The sequence below is a fragment of the Rhinichthys klamathensis genome, unplaced genomic scaffold (assembly GCF_029890125.1).
Source record: "Rhinichthys klamathensis goyatoka isolate OS25496 unplaced genomic scaffold, OSU_Roscu_1.1 h1tg000096l_1, whole genome shotgun sequence".
Lineage (NCBI taxonomy): Eukaryota > Metazoa > Chordata > Actinopteri > Cypriniformes > Leuciscidae > Rhinichthys > Rhinichthys klamathensis.
In genome coordinates, this window is record NW_026606635.1 from 235,537 (window position 1) to 255,420 (window position 19,884).

The window sequence follows — 19,884 nt, forward strand, 5'->3', positions numbered from 1 at the left end:
GCCAGTGAATCTGTAATCAGAAGAGGAGTATTATTTTTGGACTGACTGTTCTTCTACAGTGTTCTGACACTCACACACATTCAACACAATCAGTTTACATAGTTTTTTCTTATTTTCCTTGTTGGTTGTCATACAGTCATGATTATTTACTCTTAATATGTTTAAATGTTTCTGAGGATAAGGAAGACGTAATCTGCTGAAATGCTTCTTTTATCTTTTTGTTTTCTCTTCTGCTTCAAATATTTGATCATTTCTGAGGTTAGTTTTATGAAAGAGCTTTACAGGGCCCTGAGAAGAGCTTGTGCTGATAATCATTAAATCATCCATTAGCCAGTTGTACAGAATATCCTCTGCTTTTGTGTTTAACCGGAAAGTCTACGAGCACATTCATTCAAGCGCTATGATGGTAATTTGTGCGTGTTCATACAGTAGTTGATGAATCATTACATTGTTTCGATTCAGGGGAAATGTAAAGATTTAGATAATGTTCATATACAGTGGCCACTAAACGTATTTAGACACTTAAGCCACAATAAAGCATTTATAAATGTCTTTGCATTTGTTTTTCAATCAAGAAAAGAACATTTGAAACAATAGATTGTTTATGCACTCTCAGAAAAAAAAAAAAGTAAAACAGCCTTTTTATAAGATACACTTTTATACACTATTTAACCTTTAATGATACATATTAGTACTTTTGACAGCCTTTGTACCCTTTTCTATTTTTTTAATGGCTAAACATTATTTAAGGCTATTCTATAGGTTAGGATATTGATATAGGAACTGTTATTGCTAATAAAGTTTTATGATGTTTCTCCATTTAAACCTATATAAAAGTTCATATCAGTATCGTCCCTCATACCAAATTTAACAACCATTACTGTACAGCAAAGTGACTGATCATAAAGATCTTGTGACATGAGTAACAGTAAACCAGAGGTTTAGTAAAGCATATAGTGAGTGTGTTAATGTTCACTCTCTTTCATTCAGACGTTTGGCTGTTTGGTGTTCTGCGCCCTGTGCCGGATGATGCTGTAAATACTGATTTTCCTCTGAATCCACAACTTTGTGACGTCACGCCGCTTTGACTGTCAATAGGAGTTTGCTGCGAAGGCTTGGCAATAGTGCGCACTGAGGGAGCTAGTGGTGGAACTGATCACAAAATTCACGGTTCGGATCATTTACAGTTTTTGAGCCACAGATCGGATAATGTTTTGGATCAGCCAAAAAACAAACAAAAACAATATATATACATATATATATATATGGGGGGTGGGTTACTTAAAGCTCACTTGAAGTTCTTCGATACTACATCAAAAACTACTAGCCTAACTGATAAAGTTCAAACATTATTAAAAACAAGTGAACAGTCAGTAATAAAATAATAACAAATACACAAATTACAAGCAGAGATGAATACTAAATAACAAAGTTACAAAGTCTAACAGTAGTATTCACGTACAGAAATGAATAATTAACCCTAAATGTAAAATAACACTTTTTGTTCACTGTAGAAATTAAATTTAGTCTCATCCTTGTTAAAGCTGAATTTTGTTGTTAATCCACGAATCCCATGCGTGTCGAACTGTGAAGCAGCCGATCCTTACGGATCACGGATACATGTAAAGGCCCTTTCACACAGGTGTTTTATCGATGAGCAAAGTCCACCATATGCTGCTGCTCTCTGATATTCATTTTAATAAATTTGACTTTTTAATTTGTTTGTACAAAGGCTATTTTTTTTTAGCTGTATTGATAAGTTGGATTGTAATATGTTTGCTTTAAAAGTTTAGTATGTTATTTGTTATTCTATTTATCTGTATATAATCCTGTTGGTCTTGTGTGAGCTTAGCCTGACGTCGTCACACTCAGATTCTAGTCAGAATAGGCTTGTTTGAGATGCGCCTTGCCTCGCCTGAAATGTAGTCGAGAGTAGGCGGCTGCAGTGAGAGGAGGAGTGAAAAATGTGCAGGCAAGCCGGACAGATCTCTCTTCTCGCAGTGGATCAGACACCTGTGAGATCAAAGGCGGATATCGCGGGATTCACGCCCGTGCACATATGTCATATGTCACTGATGTCCTGCTGACATATGTCAGCATGACATCAGAGCAAGGCGGACCGCACTCGGACACATTTCTAACCGGCATGCATCTCGCGCTAGTCACCGGTGATCGGTTCTGCGCAGATTTTGCTCATCTCAGGCCCTGTCCACACGGACACGGGTATTTTTATAACCGTGACTTTTTTTACGCGGTTCGGCCATTCGTCCACACAAAAACGCACTGAAACCGAACATTTTTGAAAACCCCTGGCCAGGGTGAGGATTTTCAGAAACGCCGGTTACAGTGTTGTCGTGTAGACAGTGAAACCGGGGTTTTTGCCTTGCGACGTCAGAGTGTGCGCCGTTATCCGCTGTGTTTGACGTCAGATTTGTGCTTCTGATTGGCCAACGTGGCTTTACGGTTAAGGTTTATATCGCCGCCTGCTGGCGTGGCATGCTCTTGACCGCGCTTGATAGCGTGTTTTTGCGTTTTCATGTAGACGGAGACCGAGCATGTGTGGACGGGATTTTTTTTTAAACGCTGTAGGAAAAACCTGTGTCCGTGTGGACAAAGCCTCAAACAAGCCTAATATGAGTCTGATGCTGCTCCATTGGGCTGTGAATATGAGGCGTGTTTCAACCGAACCAGGAAAGAAAATGCCTCTGCACTCAATTGGATAGATCTACAACCAATCAGAGCAACGGACAAAATTCAGGGCTTCCGAAAAGGAGCTGGCAACGACCGCTGGTTATGTCCTTTTACTGTCTATGGTTATGTCCACCTCGTCGTGTGAAAATTAATGATTTCTTAATTTGTGATTTGTAGAATAGGATTTGTCCACCTGCAATGAAGAATTTGAGAAGGTGTAACTGTTTGCAAGTTTGCAACTCTTAAAACATTTCTCTCTTGTGACTTCAAATTTACTGATACACATGTGTGGCTATTCTCTACAACTACAAATTTCACTGTCACAGGCCTTCAGCTGTTTTGCACCACATATACCTTCATACATGGATGGATGGATGAGTGGATGGATGGATGGATTGGTAGGTGGATGGATCGATGGACATACAGACAGATAGATAAAAATTTAAAATAAATATAAAATATAAAATACAAAAATAAAGTCTAATTAAAAATATTAATAAATTATAATTAATAAATTAATATATAACTTTTATTTCATTTTAGATTTTGTAATATCCTGTTTAATAATTTTTTCTATAGGCTACATTGGTCAGAACCAACATCAAGAGTTTTTCTTTAAAGGCCTGCTAGTGTGTGTGTGATGATGATGATGATGATGAAGATGAAGATGAAGATGAAGATGATGGTGATGATGTACCGGATGTGCAGCTGAGAGTATCTGGGTTCTCCGGAGGTTCCGCTGATGTCCATCATGACGCTCCTCCAGTTCTCCTGCGGGTCCAGCAGGTCAGATAAAGCCCTCAGTGTGGAGAACCGGAGCTTCCGAACCGGCGTGGCCCGCGTGACGTTACACATGCCGAACCGAACCGTGTTTACTCTTTATAAACACGCGCAGAATCTCTCCTGAAGAGTTCACACACATTAACGGCTTTTCTTCTTGTGTTTACCGAGATTGAACTTCCTTGATCTGTGCTCATTTCCCGTTCCTTCAACATCCGCTTTAAACCGAAACTAAATGAGATTACACGCTAATAAAAGGTGTAAACAGGGATCTCCACGCTTCACCTGGTATAAAAGTCAGTTTTATACATAAAAAAAGATAGTTTTTACTATTTGAGATTATAGAACACAATGAACTATGACTATAAAACAAACTTGCTGAAAAAAAAACAGTTCTGCGGAGAAACACACAGTTCTTCATGAGAACACGGAAGTGAAAGGAAGTTCAGTGCTTTTGATGATCGAGGTGCCATTTCAGAGGACAAAGAAACATCTGCAAATATTGTCATTATTCAAGGTAAGTTAGGAAATATCTTAAGTTACTGACCAATGTTTAAGTGTCATGTTTCCAGTGATCACAGAAGATTCATGCAGCACAACTAATAGATCTTTATTGGATTTTACTAGTCTCTGAGTGTTAGTGTAAGTGAGTGTGTGAGTGTATCTAGTGTCTGCTGACTATTTTTTCCATTAATCATTTTTTTTATTATTTTTTTTTATTATTATTATTAACAATAAATGTTGTAACTTTTAGTATGTTCAGTGTCACGTTATTCTTTGTATTCCAGTCTGGTCTGAAATGTAAAAGACAAGTCTTCCAAGAAGAGAATGACAAAATGTGAAAGTAGTACTTCTGAAATCTAATCATGTTGAGACTCAATAATCACCAACATTCAGCTGAATATTTTAGAAACAATAATCTACTGAGCAAATAACTCTTAAACTGAATAACAACCTGAAGAATTAGTTTTAGACCTTAAAAAAAAAAAAAAATGCTTCATAATAGTTGACCTGGCCACAGTGTCATTTCATTACGCACATTTATGTGCACATACTGCATAGATATCTGTTATAAAAGTGCAATTATCTAAATACTTTTTCCTTTTCCTTTGCTCCAACAGTCCATCAAGGACGATGGCATCTGATTTAGTGCTTCATACTCTAGAAGACCTGGAAGAACGTGATCTGAAGAGATTTAAGTGGTTCTTAAAGCAAGATGGACCCGTTAGAGCTGGTAAACTGGAGAAGGCTGATGTCACTGATATAGTGGATATAATGATGGAGTTTTTTGGACCTGAAGAAGCTGTGAAGAAAACACTGAACATCCTGAGGAAGATGAACCAGAACCGGCTGGCTGAAGAGTTACAGAACAACTACGCTGAAGGTAATAAAGGAAATGATAGAGAACGAGAGGCAGCATAGATACATATTCAGATTATTTAAAAAAAAGATTATTGTTTACCAAGGCTGCATTTAATTATCAAAAATAGTTGAAATATTGTGAAATATTACCATTTAAAATAACTTTTCTATTTGAATATCTAAAATGAAATGTTTTTATGTTGCGATCACAGGAAAACCCTCAAAGCTGAATTTTCAGTGCTGATTCATGCTGATTTAGTTAATAGTTTAATAGTTCTGCTGCTTAATGAAGTGTTGAAACATGATGCAGAGCCTTTTTCAGGATACTTTGATAAACATAAAGTCTCTTTCCTTTCTCTCTCTTCACAGTGCAAAAATCAGGAGCAGCTGAGAAACAAGGTGAATTAACCTTAGACACATCCATATGGAAGTAAAATAATGTATTTGAAACAAGAAATCATGTTGAATTGCACTAAATGAAAATAAATCCATCGCATTACTCTTGCTTGCATTTTAATGCATTGTATTTTCAGGGCTTGCAGTTTTTGGGTCTAAAATCCTTCTATTTTTCAATTAGTGCAATTCAACATGCTTTTTTGTTTCAAATACATTCGTCATTATTTTTCTTCCATACACGTCCTTACAGTGGGATCAGAAATTATTTTAGTATGTTTGATGCATATTGATCTCAGCACAGAACTGCTTTCAGTGCTATGAATGTAAATACCATATGTTTGCACCTGTTGATTTTAATGATAATCATGCTAAAAACCTTTGTGTTTAATTTTCTAGTGTTGTTTTGTTCACACCTTTTCCTGTATATTTTAATTTTTCATAACAGATGATTTCTGGCTGAAGCAATTCATGAAAACTCACAAAATGAACATGAAGGAGAAAGTAGAACACATTTTTGAGGGTAAAAGGGAAAATGAAGCACATCTCAAGAATGTTTTCACAGAACTCTTCATTACAGAGGGGGATCTTAAAGAAGTAAATCAAGAACATGAGATTCTGCAGATTGATAAAGCCATTAAACCCTATAAATCACAGGACAGGCCAATCAAATGCAATGATGTATTTAGTCTAAACAAAAATAAGAAAAAGATTGTGCTGACCAAAGGCGTCGCTGGCATTGGAAAAACTGTCTCAGTGCACAAGTTCATTCTGGACTGGGCAGAAGGAGAAGCCAATCAGGATATAGACTGTGTTTTCCTACTTCCATTCCGAAAGATGAACTGCATTAAAGACAGAGAGATCAGTCTGGATGAGTTTCTACAGATATTTAATCCTGAACTGAAGAAAATAGAAACAGCAAAGATGTGTCAGATATATAGTTGTAAGCTTGCGTTTATCTTTGATGGACTGGATGAGAGTCGACTCCCTTTGGAGTTTGACAGTGGAATGGTGACGAGTGTTGAGGAGCGATCATCTGTAGATGAACTGTTTACAAATCTGGTGAACGGGACTCTGCTTCCATCAGCTCACGTCTGGGTGACATCACGACCAGCAGCAGCCAATCAGATCCCTCTTGAGTGTGTAGGGTTGTTCACAGAGGTGCGAGGATTCACTGACCAGCAGAAGGAGGAGTATTTCAGAAAGAGAATCCAAGATACGACTCAGGCCTCCAGAATGATCTCACACATTAAGAAATCTCGTAGTCTCTACATCATGTGCTACATTCCCGTGTTCTGTTGGATCACAGCCACTGTTCTTCAGGCCGTCCCCATTGGGAATGATGCAGAGTACATCAACACGACACTCACTGAAATGTACATTCACTTCCTGGTGATACAGATGAACATGAAGAGCCAGAAGCATGACAGAAAAACAGAAAGAGAACGTACCAAGTTCTTAGATTCCAATAAAACAATGATTTTGAAGTTAGCTAAGCTAGCGTTTGAACAGCTGAAGAAGGAAAACATAGTGTTCTATGAGGAAGATCTGAAAGCTTGTGGTATTGATGTGGGTAAAGACTTTGAGTCCACAGGAATGCTGACTGAGATATTTCAGCAAGAAGCTGGACTTCATGAGATGAAGGTCTTCTGCTTCGTGCATCTGAGTGTTCAAGAGTTCCTCGCTGCAGTGCACGTGTTCCTCTGCTACCTGAACAAGAACATGGACGAGCTGCAGTTTTTCAGTGAAGAAACACAAAACGAGCTGCAGTTTCAAGGAACACTAAAAAGGCGTGAATCTGTCAGTAACAGAACACAAAAAGAGGTCAGATATAACCATTCATTTCAGTTTGTAAGACACAATAATAAGATTGTGTCTTTCTTAAAAGAGTCAGACAAAAATATTGCTTTACATGATTTACTAAAGAAGGCTGTTGAGAAAGCAATGCAAAGTCAGAAAGGACGTTTAGACCTATTTTTACGGTTTCTGCTGGGCATTTCACTGGAATCGAATCAGAAACTGCTCAGAGGCCTGTTCACACACACTGAAGACAGCAAAGACAGCATCACAGAAATAACCAAACACATTAAAGAACAATTACAATACCAGTACAATTCCATCTCACCTGAAACTTCAGTCAACCTGTTCTACTGCTTACTGGAGCTCAATGACAATTCATTATGTACTGAAATTCAAAGATACCTCAGATTATTTCCAGAAAGAAGCCCCTCGTCTTCCATGTGCTCATTGATGGCTCATGTACTGCTGAGGTCAGAGGAGGTGCTGGAGGAGCTCAACCTGAGTATGTACAGGACATCATTGGGGGAATACATGAATCTCCTGCCAGCTGTGAAATGCTGCAGAAAAGCAGAGTAAGTACTTGTTGACGGCTGTTTAATCAAAGTTTTTAACTCTGTAAATCAATTTTAGCGTACGATGCAGTGTAAAGCAGTGGTTCCCAAACCTGTCTTGGCGACCCACCAACACTGCACATTTTCTTTGTCTCCCTAATCAAACACACCTGATTCAACTCATCAGCTCATTATCACATGGGTTAATGAGCTAATGAGTTGAATCAGGTGTGTTTGATTAGGGAGACAAAGAAAACGTGCAGTGTTGGTGGGTCGCCAGGGCAGTTTTGGGAACCACTGGTGTAAAGTACCGTGAAATCTGTATTTACTAAAATTGATTTACTAAACACTGATTTTATAGACATCAATTTGAATGTTATTTTCACTTGGCTGTCACATCAGTTCCAGCATACATGACAAATATATTTTTTTCTAGAAAGCTTGAATGTTCACAGAGAACATTACATAACCTATCACTGTTACAACAAACACTGTTCCTACAAGATAAACTCACAATACATGCCATGGACAAATATCCTGTTTTTACAGACTCTCCTACTGTTCTCTGGATGACACCTGCTGTGAAACTGTGGCTTTGGCCCTGCAGACACCAAACTCACCCCTGATAGAGCTGGACATGAGTGGCAATGACCTACATGACTCAGGAGTGAAGCTGCTCTCTGATGGACTGAAGAGCCCAAACTGTCAGCTAAAGATACTGAGGTTTGATATTCATTCAATCCTTATACAACACCCACCTCAGTATTACTTTTACTAAAATTATATTATAAAATGTATGGCATTATAAAGTATGACATTATAAAATGCTTAACATGAAAATACTTAACGTGCCTTAATGCACAAAGACAGTGATTTGAATATATCAAACTCTGTACACACTGTATTGATGATGCTTAATATATACAGGCAAGCAGATGAACCCAGAATTTGAACACAGTGCACTAAATTGCATGTTAATTGTTTTTCTTTATAATGGTTTCCTATGGGGGAAAAAATTACATGAAACTTTGCACGTTGCGTTCATATTCTGAGTTCATCTATTTGCCTGTACATTGTATATGTTATTAATAAGGTGTGTACTAATATGGTCCTTCAATATCACTGCAAGAAAGATGATGATGATAAAATCAATGAAGCATGTATTGAAATAGGGACGTTTTCTCTCCATTATGTCCACACATGACAGATGGTGTCAAATCTTGCTGTACGTTTTTAAGATAAACAAATTAAAGTACCATCTCTTTTTTATTAGATAATCTGACAGTATTATATCATACCACAAATTGTACAAATCAAATAGTATATATCAGGCTTGTGCACAATTCAGAATTGAATTGAGAATGACTCCTGATTTCCAATTCAATTCTTGAATTTGAATTGGATTTGAATTGATGTAAAAAACAGGATCTAGAATTACAATTCGAATTTGAATTAATGGAAACAGAATTGCAATTCAATAAAAATTCTAAGAAATTCATATACATATTTTAAGTGAAGTGTTTAACAATGAAGCTTTACAGTATATGTCAGATATGATTGCATTACATATTCTATAAATTATATTAGTTTGAACTACTTGTACAGATTACACAAACAGGATATGTTTTCCCCCAGCAATGAATGTTAAGTTAATAATTAATTTTGATTTATTGTAATTGTAATTTTGTGGAACATGATGGAACATGACTCCATTTCCCAGAATAACTTTAGTAAATCTTTAGAAAAACAACAAAAATTTGAAGTGGACATTTGTTTATATATATATTAGAAAAATGTGTATGCAGGGTTGAGGAGTGACTAGTTACGTTTAATGAAATTGTTACTAAATTATTTTTTTATTTTTTTATTTAAAAGGGACAATGCATATGAATGAACATAGTTTTTCAGCAATGTACATATGCCAAAATAAGCCCCCAGGCTATTTTACATTTGTAGTCCCATGTGAGGTCATCAAACATTAGCCAATAACACAGCTAAACATTTAATTTAAACATGATTCGACATTTTTTTTTTTTTTTTAAAAGGACACACGATTAACAACAACCTATACGAAATGACACAAATTAGTAAACAGGGCAAAATTAATGTAATTGTATTTAGTTATATTACTGAGGTAAAATGTGCAATTCAATTAATCAAATTAAAGGGAAATTGCTTTACATTGATAAAGTAATCAAAATAAAGTAATCCAAACCGCATTTATAATGGGTAACTTATAACAGTAAGCAATTGTGACTCTGTGGAATTTCTTTGAATTGCCATAAATTTAATTCCACTTCCTGTCATTCAAATTTAACTTCCTGTGGGGCGGAGTCAATTCAATTCAAATTCCAATTCATAAATTGAATGGAGGCCAATACTGAAATTCTGAATTTTGCACAAGCCTGGTATATATATATATATGAATAGGAATAAAATAAATCAATACTTATATTTAGCAAGGATGCATTAAATTGATCAAAAGTTACAGTAAAGACATTTATAATGTTATAAAAGATTCTATTTCTAATAGATGAAATAGAACTTTCTATTCATCAAAGAATCCTAAAAAAAATTGTCCACAAATGTTTTCAACATTGGTAATTATAATAAATGTTTTTTGAGCATAAAATCAGCATATTAGAATGATTTGACACATATTGATTGACTTTAGTAGCCCGTAGCCCAAGACTGGTTGCCCATTGAAGCTAAGCAGGCTTTAGCCTGGTTAGTACCTGGATGGGAGACCTCCTGGGAAAACTAGGTTTCTGCTGGAAGAGGTGTCAGTGAGGGCAGCAGGAGGTGCTCACCCTGTGGTCTGTGTGACCAATTCTGGCGCAATATGGCTGCTGTCGCATCATCCAGGTGGATGCTGCACACTGGGGGTGGTTGGGGAGATTCCCCCTTCCATATGTAAAGCGCTTTGAGTGCTGAGAAAAGCGCTATATAAATGTTACAAATTATTATTATGATTTCTGAAGGATCATTTTACACTGAAGACTGATCTGAATAACGCACCACTGACTTTAGACTAGGTTTTTCCTGGTCTGTGGCGGAATTGTTTTCTGAAACTGCAAAATAGCACCAGGGAACGTTTGCGCCGCAACACGCCTCCTCTTTTCGCTGAACCGCCCCGGGAGCGCAAGTTCATTCTCTTATTTACTGATGTGCGTAAATAGGAATGATACATGCGTCGGTGTACAAAGTCAATTGCGCTGGGTGCAAGATAGGGCCTGCTTAACCTGTTAACCTTCACCAGTGCGTGGGCGCTCTGAAGCGTTTTTTTTTTTAAATAGTTCAAAGTTACTATCATATTTAATGTTATTAACTTGACAAACTATACATCATTAAAACGATATAAGACTCAAGTTTCAGTATTTGACCACTATTGTATTCTGAGAAACTTATAGTGACAGTTATGTCTTAATTTGTGTCAGGAGTTATGAAATTAAAAAATGAGTCGTTACCTTTAATATGAATTATGAGCGTCAGCCGGTCTCATTCAGAAAAAACACCCCGTGCGATCGTCATGACAGCGATTCACAAAACAACGTCCCTCAGGGCTTTTAGCTCAAACATTTGCAGATTTGGAGAAATATTGATAGATTATCATAGGTTTACATCAGATTTCTATAGACAGGAATAATATTTATTGAATTTATACCCAAATGCGTCGATGTAATCATTTTGAGCGCTGTATACTCTGATGTACTGAGTTATCCATTCATACTGAAGTCTGGGGCGCTGTTGCACAGTAAAGTCCATATATGGATCACATGAAGAAGAGCCATAATCATGTGACATTCAGGAAGTCCTGATACATAAACAAAGCTATCCGAGATCGCTGTAAAGTGCAGATAAAGATGTTTTGAAGACAATAAACATGATTGCAATGATATTTGATTTACCTGTGTTCTTCGAGTCATGTCAGGTATTTTCATAATAATAGATTATATGTATAATGTAATGCTAATCGAGATAGACTTTCAAATTGTGCAGAATACAATAAAATAATATATTTTCTATCTGATTTTTTTATCTGAAGCCAAATCAGATTACAGAAAGTTATTTAAAACACTCGACTTCCGCTATAAAGTAAGTTTAGAGCACAAACATAGTTTTATTCTCATAAATTGTCGTGTATTGATGGTGTGCTAAGCTAACATGCTAGCTAGTACTGAGCACCTGCTACCTAACTTCGGTGTAATTTTTATGATTTTTTTTTCTAAATAAGAATGCTTACTGAAATGTTTCGTTTTTCAAAAAGAGCATTTGATACAGTTTCACTGTGAAGTGAGAACTTTTATAAAAGAAATGAGGGATTGAAACATTGTGAATTGCTAGTCGTTAGTGATTATAATGCAGACAAAAGAAAAGCATATTTAGAGCAATAATCAGGGTGGAGAGGTGTGAATATGTGCAGGGGAGACTGACACTGAATGGGGCTCGTTTTTGCATCACAAAACAATAGAGGCAATAGACTGAATAGATGCTTATAAGATGACAATAAACCCCAGTCTAATCAAAATAAAGTCATATGACATGATCTTGAAAAACATTGAACTAAATACAGAGTTTTAGACTTATCATCTTCAGATTTTAAATATAACATGGCCAGACATGTGGCTTTAGCTGCAGTGCATTTCTAGATTGCTACAATGCCAACTTCAATTTTATTTTCATGAATATGTTTCATAAAAATAAATGTATAATAACTTTACAAAACTTTGAAGCTATTTATAACTATTTTTTTCATTATGACAATAATTAATTCTACCTTTACAATAAACTTCCAGGTGTCAGCTTTCAAATGAGATCTTACTTGTGCTTTTAGTACAAAGGGTTCATGAACTGTATCTGTTTAAGTTTGGGAATGCCATATCTGGGGATTTTTCAAAAATGGGGTTGCAGGTTAACAGGTTAAAGTCTGCTTTAAGTTTTTAGGAAGGTTCATGAATGGAAATCTTCTTGTGATCTCCAAGCAATGAATGGAAGCCATATAAATGCTAGTAGCAATAAAGAGGCCTTCTACAACAGAAGACATAAACTTAACATTAGCAGTAAAGACAGTGAAACCAATCTCAAATAACACAAAAAAAGCATGTGCAATGATAACAAACCAATACAAATAACACACCAGAAAATATGTAGAATAAATGAAGCAAATAGAAAATACTAATATTAATTGAGCTTAAAACCAAAGTTTCCCAATCAAGACTCAAAGTGCTCCCCCCCCCCCCCCCCCCTTCAAAACCAGTTCAGCGGACTACAGCTGAACTGGTACAGCCCATTCTAAAGATTTAATTGGTGATGTTAATCACTGTACTGATTGCCTACACCAGTGGTTCTCAAACTTTTTGCTTGCGCCCCCCTTTAAACAAATCTCGCCTCAACCACACACACACCTCTGACTACCAAATAATTTCACAAACAAACATAAAATGTAAAGATTTTTTAAATTGAAAAACGTGCAATGAAAAACACCAGCAATAGTTTCACTTTGTAATGACATTGAATCATATAACAGTAAGAGAGAATAATAGATCAGAACTTTTCTTTTAATTTAAATAAACAAAAACATTTAAATATTTCAGTGATGCTTTGGATGAACAATATATACAGTAAAAGTGCCAATATATAACAGCTTTGACAGCGGCTCACGGGCTCAGCTTCTTATTGGTCTTCTCACAGGAACACGCACAGCAGTGAAGTGGCGCGTTCACAATAGCAGCTTGTGATTACGGTCCGCTGAAGAGGTGCTTTTCTACGGCAAACAACTTCTATGTTGGGCTTGTTCCAACGGTGACAAGTGTGATGGATTTTTTAAATGAATCATAACAAACATTAATTTTCCTTGCAGGATTAACAATTATATGCTTGTTTGTTCAGCAGAACTTATAGTTTATAAAATGAGAGATCTCTTATCAGTTTATATTAAATGGATGTGTAATTAATCAACAGATTTAACAATCTTTTGTTGTGAGTTCTGATGTCACAGTCTCAGATATATTCATTGTTTCTGTGTGTGTTTGTAGATTACGGGACTGTGATGTGACAGAGGAAGGCTGTGGTTATCTGGCTTCTGCTCTGCGTTCAAACCCCTCACACCTGAGAGAGCTGGATCTGAGCGACAATCATCTGGGAGAATCAGGAGTCAAGATGCTCTCTGATCTACTGAAGGATCCAAACTGCACACTGAACAAACTGGATACTGAGCAGTAAGATTTATCTCATCCTGTGAATATTTGTATTTGTATTTCAGTCTTGCCATATACAAGTGTACAGTGGAGTGAAATGTTGAAAGGCTCTGTAGTAGAGCTGCATGGAGGAAAATATTATTTATTTACTTTATTACAATATCAAGGAGTAGGCCTTATGAAAAAGATGGTTCATGCAAACATTTAAGATCTGTCATAATTTACTCACCCTCACGTCATCCAAACCTGTATGCCTTCCTTTATTCTGTGGAGCACAAAAGAAGACATTTTCTTTTCAGTCAGTGGTCACCAAAACTTCAAAATATCATCTTTTGTGTTCGGCAGAAGAAATCCATACAGGTTTGGAACGAGTCTTTGAGTGACTGCACATGATCTTCTGTACAGGTTTTACATGGCATTTCTGATTGAGTTCCTTCATGGTGTTTAAAACCAAAATACTCCCATACAATTGAGGTGCTTCCATGTTTTGACACTGGATCTTCTTCTGCATCTTCATTGTCTTTACAATCAAGGGATCATTTTGACAAGCTAATACACGTTTGAAGTCTTTCATACACGGTTCTTTCATCTGTCTTCACTATTTCTTATAAACAAGCATTAAACCGGTGTCTTTGACCGTTGTGATCCTCTCTGTTTTTTCACTCTTGCTCATGTGATATTGCTTAATTAGCTTTATCTATAAAACACCTAAATCTGGTATCTCTTTATATATACACTCACCGGCCACTTTATTAGGTACACGTGTCCAACTGCTCGTTAACACTTAATTTCTAAGCAGCCAATCACATGGCGTCAACTCAGTGCATTTAGGCATGTAGACATGGTCAAGACAATCTCCTGCAGTTCAAACCGAGCATCAGTATGGGGAAGAAAGTTGATTTGAGTGACTTTGAACGTGGCATGATTGTTGGTGCCAGAAGGGCTGGTCTGAGTATTTCAGAAACTGCTAATCTACTGGGATTTTCACGCACAACCATCTCTAGGGTTTACAGAGAATGGTCCGAAAAAGAAAAAACATCCAGTGAGCGGCAGTTCTGTGGGCGGAAATGCCTTGTTGATGCCAGAGGTCAGAGAAGAATGGCCAGACTGGTTCGAGCTGATAGAAGGGCAACAGTGACTGAAATAACCACTCGTTACAACCGAGGTATGCAGCAAAGCATTTGTGAAGCCACAACACGCACAACCTTGAGGCGGATGGGCTACAACAGCAGAAGACTCCACCGGGTACCACTCATCTCCACTACAAATAGGAAAAAGAGGCTACAATTTGCAAGAGCTCACCAAAATTGAACAGTTGAAGACTGGAAAAATGTTGCCTGGTCTGATGAGTCTCGATTTCTGTTGAGACATTCAGATGTTAGAGTCAGAATTTGGCGTAAACAGAATGAGAACATGGAACCATCATGCCTTGTTACCACTGTGCAGGCTGGTGGTGGTGGTGTAATGGTGTGGGGGATGTTTTCCTGGCACACTTTAGGCCCCTTAGTGCCAATTGGGCATCGTTTAAATGCCACGGCCTACCTGAGCATTGTTTCTGACCATGTCCATCCCTTTATGGCCACCATGTACCCATCCTCTGATGGCTACTTCCACCATGTCACAAAGCTCTAATCATTTCAAATTGGTTTCTTGAACATGACAATGAGTTCACTGTACTAAAATGGCCTCCACAGTCACCAGATCTCAACCCAATAGAGCATCTTTGGGATGTGGTGGAACGGGAGATTCGCATCATGGATGTGCAGCCGACAAATCTGCGGCAACTGTGTGATGCCATCATGTCAATATGGACCAAAGTCCCTGAGGAATGCTTCCAGCACCTTGTTGAATCTATGCCACGAAGAATTGAGGCAGTTCTGAAGGCAAAAGGGGGTCCAACCCGTTACTAGCATGGGGTACCTAATAAAGTGGCCGGTGAGTGTATATATATTAATAAATAAACATTTATAATGGGCTTGTTCTAATTAATGTCCTCATTAAGTAAATGTGTGGTTTTATACTGTAAATCATGGAAAATGACACAGGTATGTTTGCACACACACATATATCTGTGGTTAATGTTGTTTTGTTCTCTCTTCTTGTCTTCAGATCCTGGTATTCTCACACTAGATCCAAAAACAGAAAACACTCTCATTCTGTCTGAGGAGAACAGAAACATGACACACGTGAGGACCAGCCGTATCCTGATCATCCAGAGAGATTTGATGTGTATCCTCAGGTTCTGTGTGGAGAGAGTTTGACTGGACACTGTTACTGGGAGGCTGAATGGAGTCAGTCAATGAATATCAGTGACATATAAAGGACTCAGCAGGAAAGGAAGGAGACACTGTGAATTTGGATTTAACAAAATATCCTGGAGTTTATCTGTTCTGATTACAGATTTACTGGCAGAGTAGGAGTATTTCTGGACTGACTTTGTTCTTCTACAGTGTCTCTGACATTCACACACATTCAACACAATCAGTTTATATAGTTTGTTCTTATTTTTTTGGTTGTAATACAGTCATGATTATTTACTCTTAATATGTTTAAATGTTTCTAAGGGAAAAGGAAGAAGTAATCTGCTGAAATGCTTCTTTAATCTTTTTGTTTTCTCTGCTTCTTCTCATATTTGATGATTTCTGAGGATAGTTTTATAAAAGAGCTTTACAGGGCCCTGAGAAGAGCTTGTGCTGATAATCATTAAATCATCCATTAGCCAGTTGTACAGAATATCTTCTGCTTTTGTGTTTCACCAGAAAGTCTACAAGCACATTCATTCAAGCGCTATGATGGTTATTTGTGCATGTTCATAGTTGATGATGCATTACATTGTTTCGATTCAGGTGAAATGTAAAGATTTAGATAATGTTCATTTACAGTGGCCACTGAAAGTATTTAGACACTTAAGCCACAATTAAGCATTTATAAATGTCTTTGCATTTGTTTTTCAATCAAAAAATGAAAATATGAAACAATAGATTGTTTTTGCACTCTCATAAAAAAAAAAAGTAAAACTGCCTTTTCATAAGATACACCTTTATACCCTATTTAACCTTTAATGATACATATGAGTACTTTTGACAACCTTTGTACCGGTTTCTGTTTTTTTTATATGGCTATTATTGCTAATAAAGTTTTATGATGTTTGTCCATTTAAACCTATAGAAAAGTTTATATCAGTATCGTCCCTCATACCAAATTTAACAACTATTACTGTACAGCAAAGTGACTGATCATAAAGGTTTTGTGACATGGGGAACAGTAAACCAGAGGTTTAGTAAAGCATATAGTGAGTTTGTTAGTGGTTTAGATGAAATTCAATTTCACGCTCTTTCATTCAGACACATGGCTGTTTGGTGTTTGGCGCAATGTCATCACCATCACCATCACCATACATATTTTTGCCAATAAATTATGTATACATCACAAAAACATCCTACAATTATATATATCTGACAATGTTGGACAGTCTAAATTATCACTGTATTAAAAAAGTTTTGATATATAGCATAAACTTAAAATAAGCTTATATTCCAAGCCAGGGTAGATTGATGAATCAGAAATGTAGATACTTAAATGACTATAATTCATCTTACAAGTAAAAATCAACAATCCCATTAAGTTCAAGATAAAATAGATTCCATGTGAACCCACAAAATGTTTTAAAAGCACTGATTTATCATTTAAGTTTTATTTTTTTACATATATTCGATGATGTGATGGTAATGACACATTTACTTGACATAGTTTAAAAAATGGCAAAAAATCATAAATTCCCGTATCTTATGGTCTCAACCAAGCTCATACCGTTGTTCCTGACTTAAGGACTGATAATTTGATGTATACCAATTAGTCAAATTTGGAATTTTAATTTTCAAAATTGCAGCAACCCAATTTACATTTACATTTACATTTAGTCATTTAGCAGACGCTTTTATTTATTTTTATTTTTTTTATGTTAAGTGCTCCCGGAAGAGATGAGTTTTCAGTTGTCTTTTGAATGTTGTCAGGGATTCTGCATTCCGGATGAGGGTGGGGAGATCATTCCACCAGCATGGAACCGTGAATGAGAATGTTCTGGAGAGTGATTTTGTGCCCCGCTGTGATGGTACCACGAGCCGTCGCTCATTGACCGATCGTAGGCTTCTGGTAGGGATGTAGACTTGTAGTAGTGAGTGAAAGTAGGAGGGAGCTGAACCTGTGGTCAATCTGTAAGCAAGCGTCAAAGCCTTGAACTTGATGCGAGCAGCGAGTGGTAGCCAGTGCAGAGAGATGAACAGAGGAGTGACGTGGGCCCTTTTGGGCTCGTTGAAGACCAGACGAGCTGCAGCATTCTGGATCATTTGTAGAGGTTTAGTTGCACATGATGGAAGTCCAGCCAGAAGAGCATTGCAGTAATCAAGCCTAGAAATGACCAGGGCCTGGACGAGAAGTTGTGTTGCATGCTCAGTTAGGAAAGGCCTGATCTTCCTGATGTTGTGCATAGCAAACCTGCATGATCGAGCTTTCTTTGTAATGTGGTCTGTGAAGGTCAGCTGATCATCAAAGATTACTCCAAGATTTCTGACCGACCTTGATGGGGTGATTGAGGATGAATCTAGCTGGATAGTGAGGTCGTGCTGTAGAGACGGATTGGCAGGGAGGGCGAGAAGCTCAGTCTTTGCCAGGTTGAGCTGCAGGTTTTGTTCCTTCATCCATGCCGAGATGTCCGCCAGACAGCTTGAGATCCGTACAGCTACTGTGGGATCATCTGGTTGAAATGAGAGGTAGAGCTGGGTGTCATCAGCATAGCAATGGTAAGAGAAACCATGTGCCTGTATGATAGGTCCCAGTGATGTGGTGTAAATGGAGAAGAGGAGCGGTCCGAGAACTGAACCCTGAGGAACGCCTGTGGTCAGTTGATGTGCTTTGGATACCTCACCTCTCCATGTGACCTTGAAGGACCTACCTGTGAGATAGGACTCAAACCAGTTGAGGGAGGTTCCAGTGATGCCCAGTGATGAGAGGGCGGACAAGAGGATCTGATGATTCACAGTGTCGAAAGCAGCAGACAGGTCCAGTAGAATGAGAACTGATGATTTGGAAGCAGCTTTTGCGATCCGCAGGGCTTCCGTGACTGACAGCAATGCAGTCTCAGTTGAATGTCCTTTCTTGAAGCCAGATTGGTTGACATCCAGCTGGTTGTTCAGAGACAGGAAGGATGATACTTGGTTAAAAGCAACTCGTTCAAGTGTTTTCGCAATGAATGGTAGGAGAGAGACAGGTCTGTAGTTCTCTAATTTGGCCCTTAATCTGAGAAATGCCCTGAAACTCATTCTTTCCAAGAGGATGATAAGTTTTGGTCTAACCAAAGGGGTGATCGAATACTGTTTAGTCATGGGACCAACAAGTCTGCTGGTGTTGTAGTTTCCTTTAATAGGTTTCCAGGTGATATAACTGCATACAGGACAGATATTCAAGGGGATTGGCTGATGGTGGTCTTAAAAATTGATGGTTATTTTTTCATATTAACTAACGTATATGGTCATAGAACCATTGCCCAAAATAAACAGATGCTTGAAGATGTTACAAACACTTTATCAGAGCTCAAAACATTTTATCCAACAGACTTTATTCTAATGGGAGGTGACTGGAATATGTCACCTGATGAATGGGAAGATAGATGGCCCACTAAATTTGACAGACACATACAATTGGGGATTTTATGAATAATAACCACCTGATAGATATTTGGAGAAGTTTAAATTTAGGAGTTAAACAATACTCCTGGTTTAAACCTAATAACACCTGTAAATCCAGGATTGACTACTGGCTCATTGATCATTCGCTTACAGAATTTGTCTCAGACATCTTGATTTCCAAAGCCCCATTAACAGATCATTGTATTGTAGAAATTAAATTAAATCCAGTTGATAAAATAAGTAAAAAAAAAAAAAGGCTACTGGAAATTTAACTCCGGTCTGTTGAAAAATAAAGATTATTGCACAAAGATAAAATAAATAATAATTGAAACTGAAAATAATGAGACAATTGATAGTTTTTGCAAAAAATGGGAATTTGTACAATATAGAATTCGAGAATGTTCTATTAAGGTTACCAAGGAGATT

The 19,884-nt window shown here is 37.3% G+C and overlaps 1 protein-coding gene across 1 annotated transcript in view; it reads left to right on the forward strand.

The window, feature by feature from the left end:
* The first annotated feature begins 3,876 nt into the window (after positions 1 to 3,876).
* The window catches only part of LOC130086518 (NACHT, LRR and PYD domains-containing protein 3-like), a 55,620-nt gene continuing 39,612 nt past the window's right edge, over positions 3,877 to 19,884 (forward strand). The window contains exons 1-3 of the mRNA XM_056252586.1: positions 3,877 to 3,988; positions 4,593 to 4,855; positions 5,203 to 5,232. Of these exons, the coding sequence (XP_056108561.1) occupies positions 4,606 to 4,855; positions 5,203 to 5,232 (280 nt within the window). The 5' untranslated portion in view covers positions 3,877 to 3,988; positions 4,593 to 4,605. The remainder of the gene's footprint in view (positions 3,989 to 4,592; positions 4,856 to 5,202; positions 5,233 to 19,884) is intronic.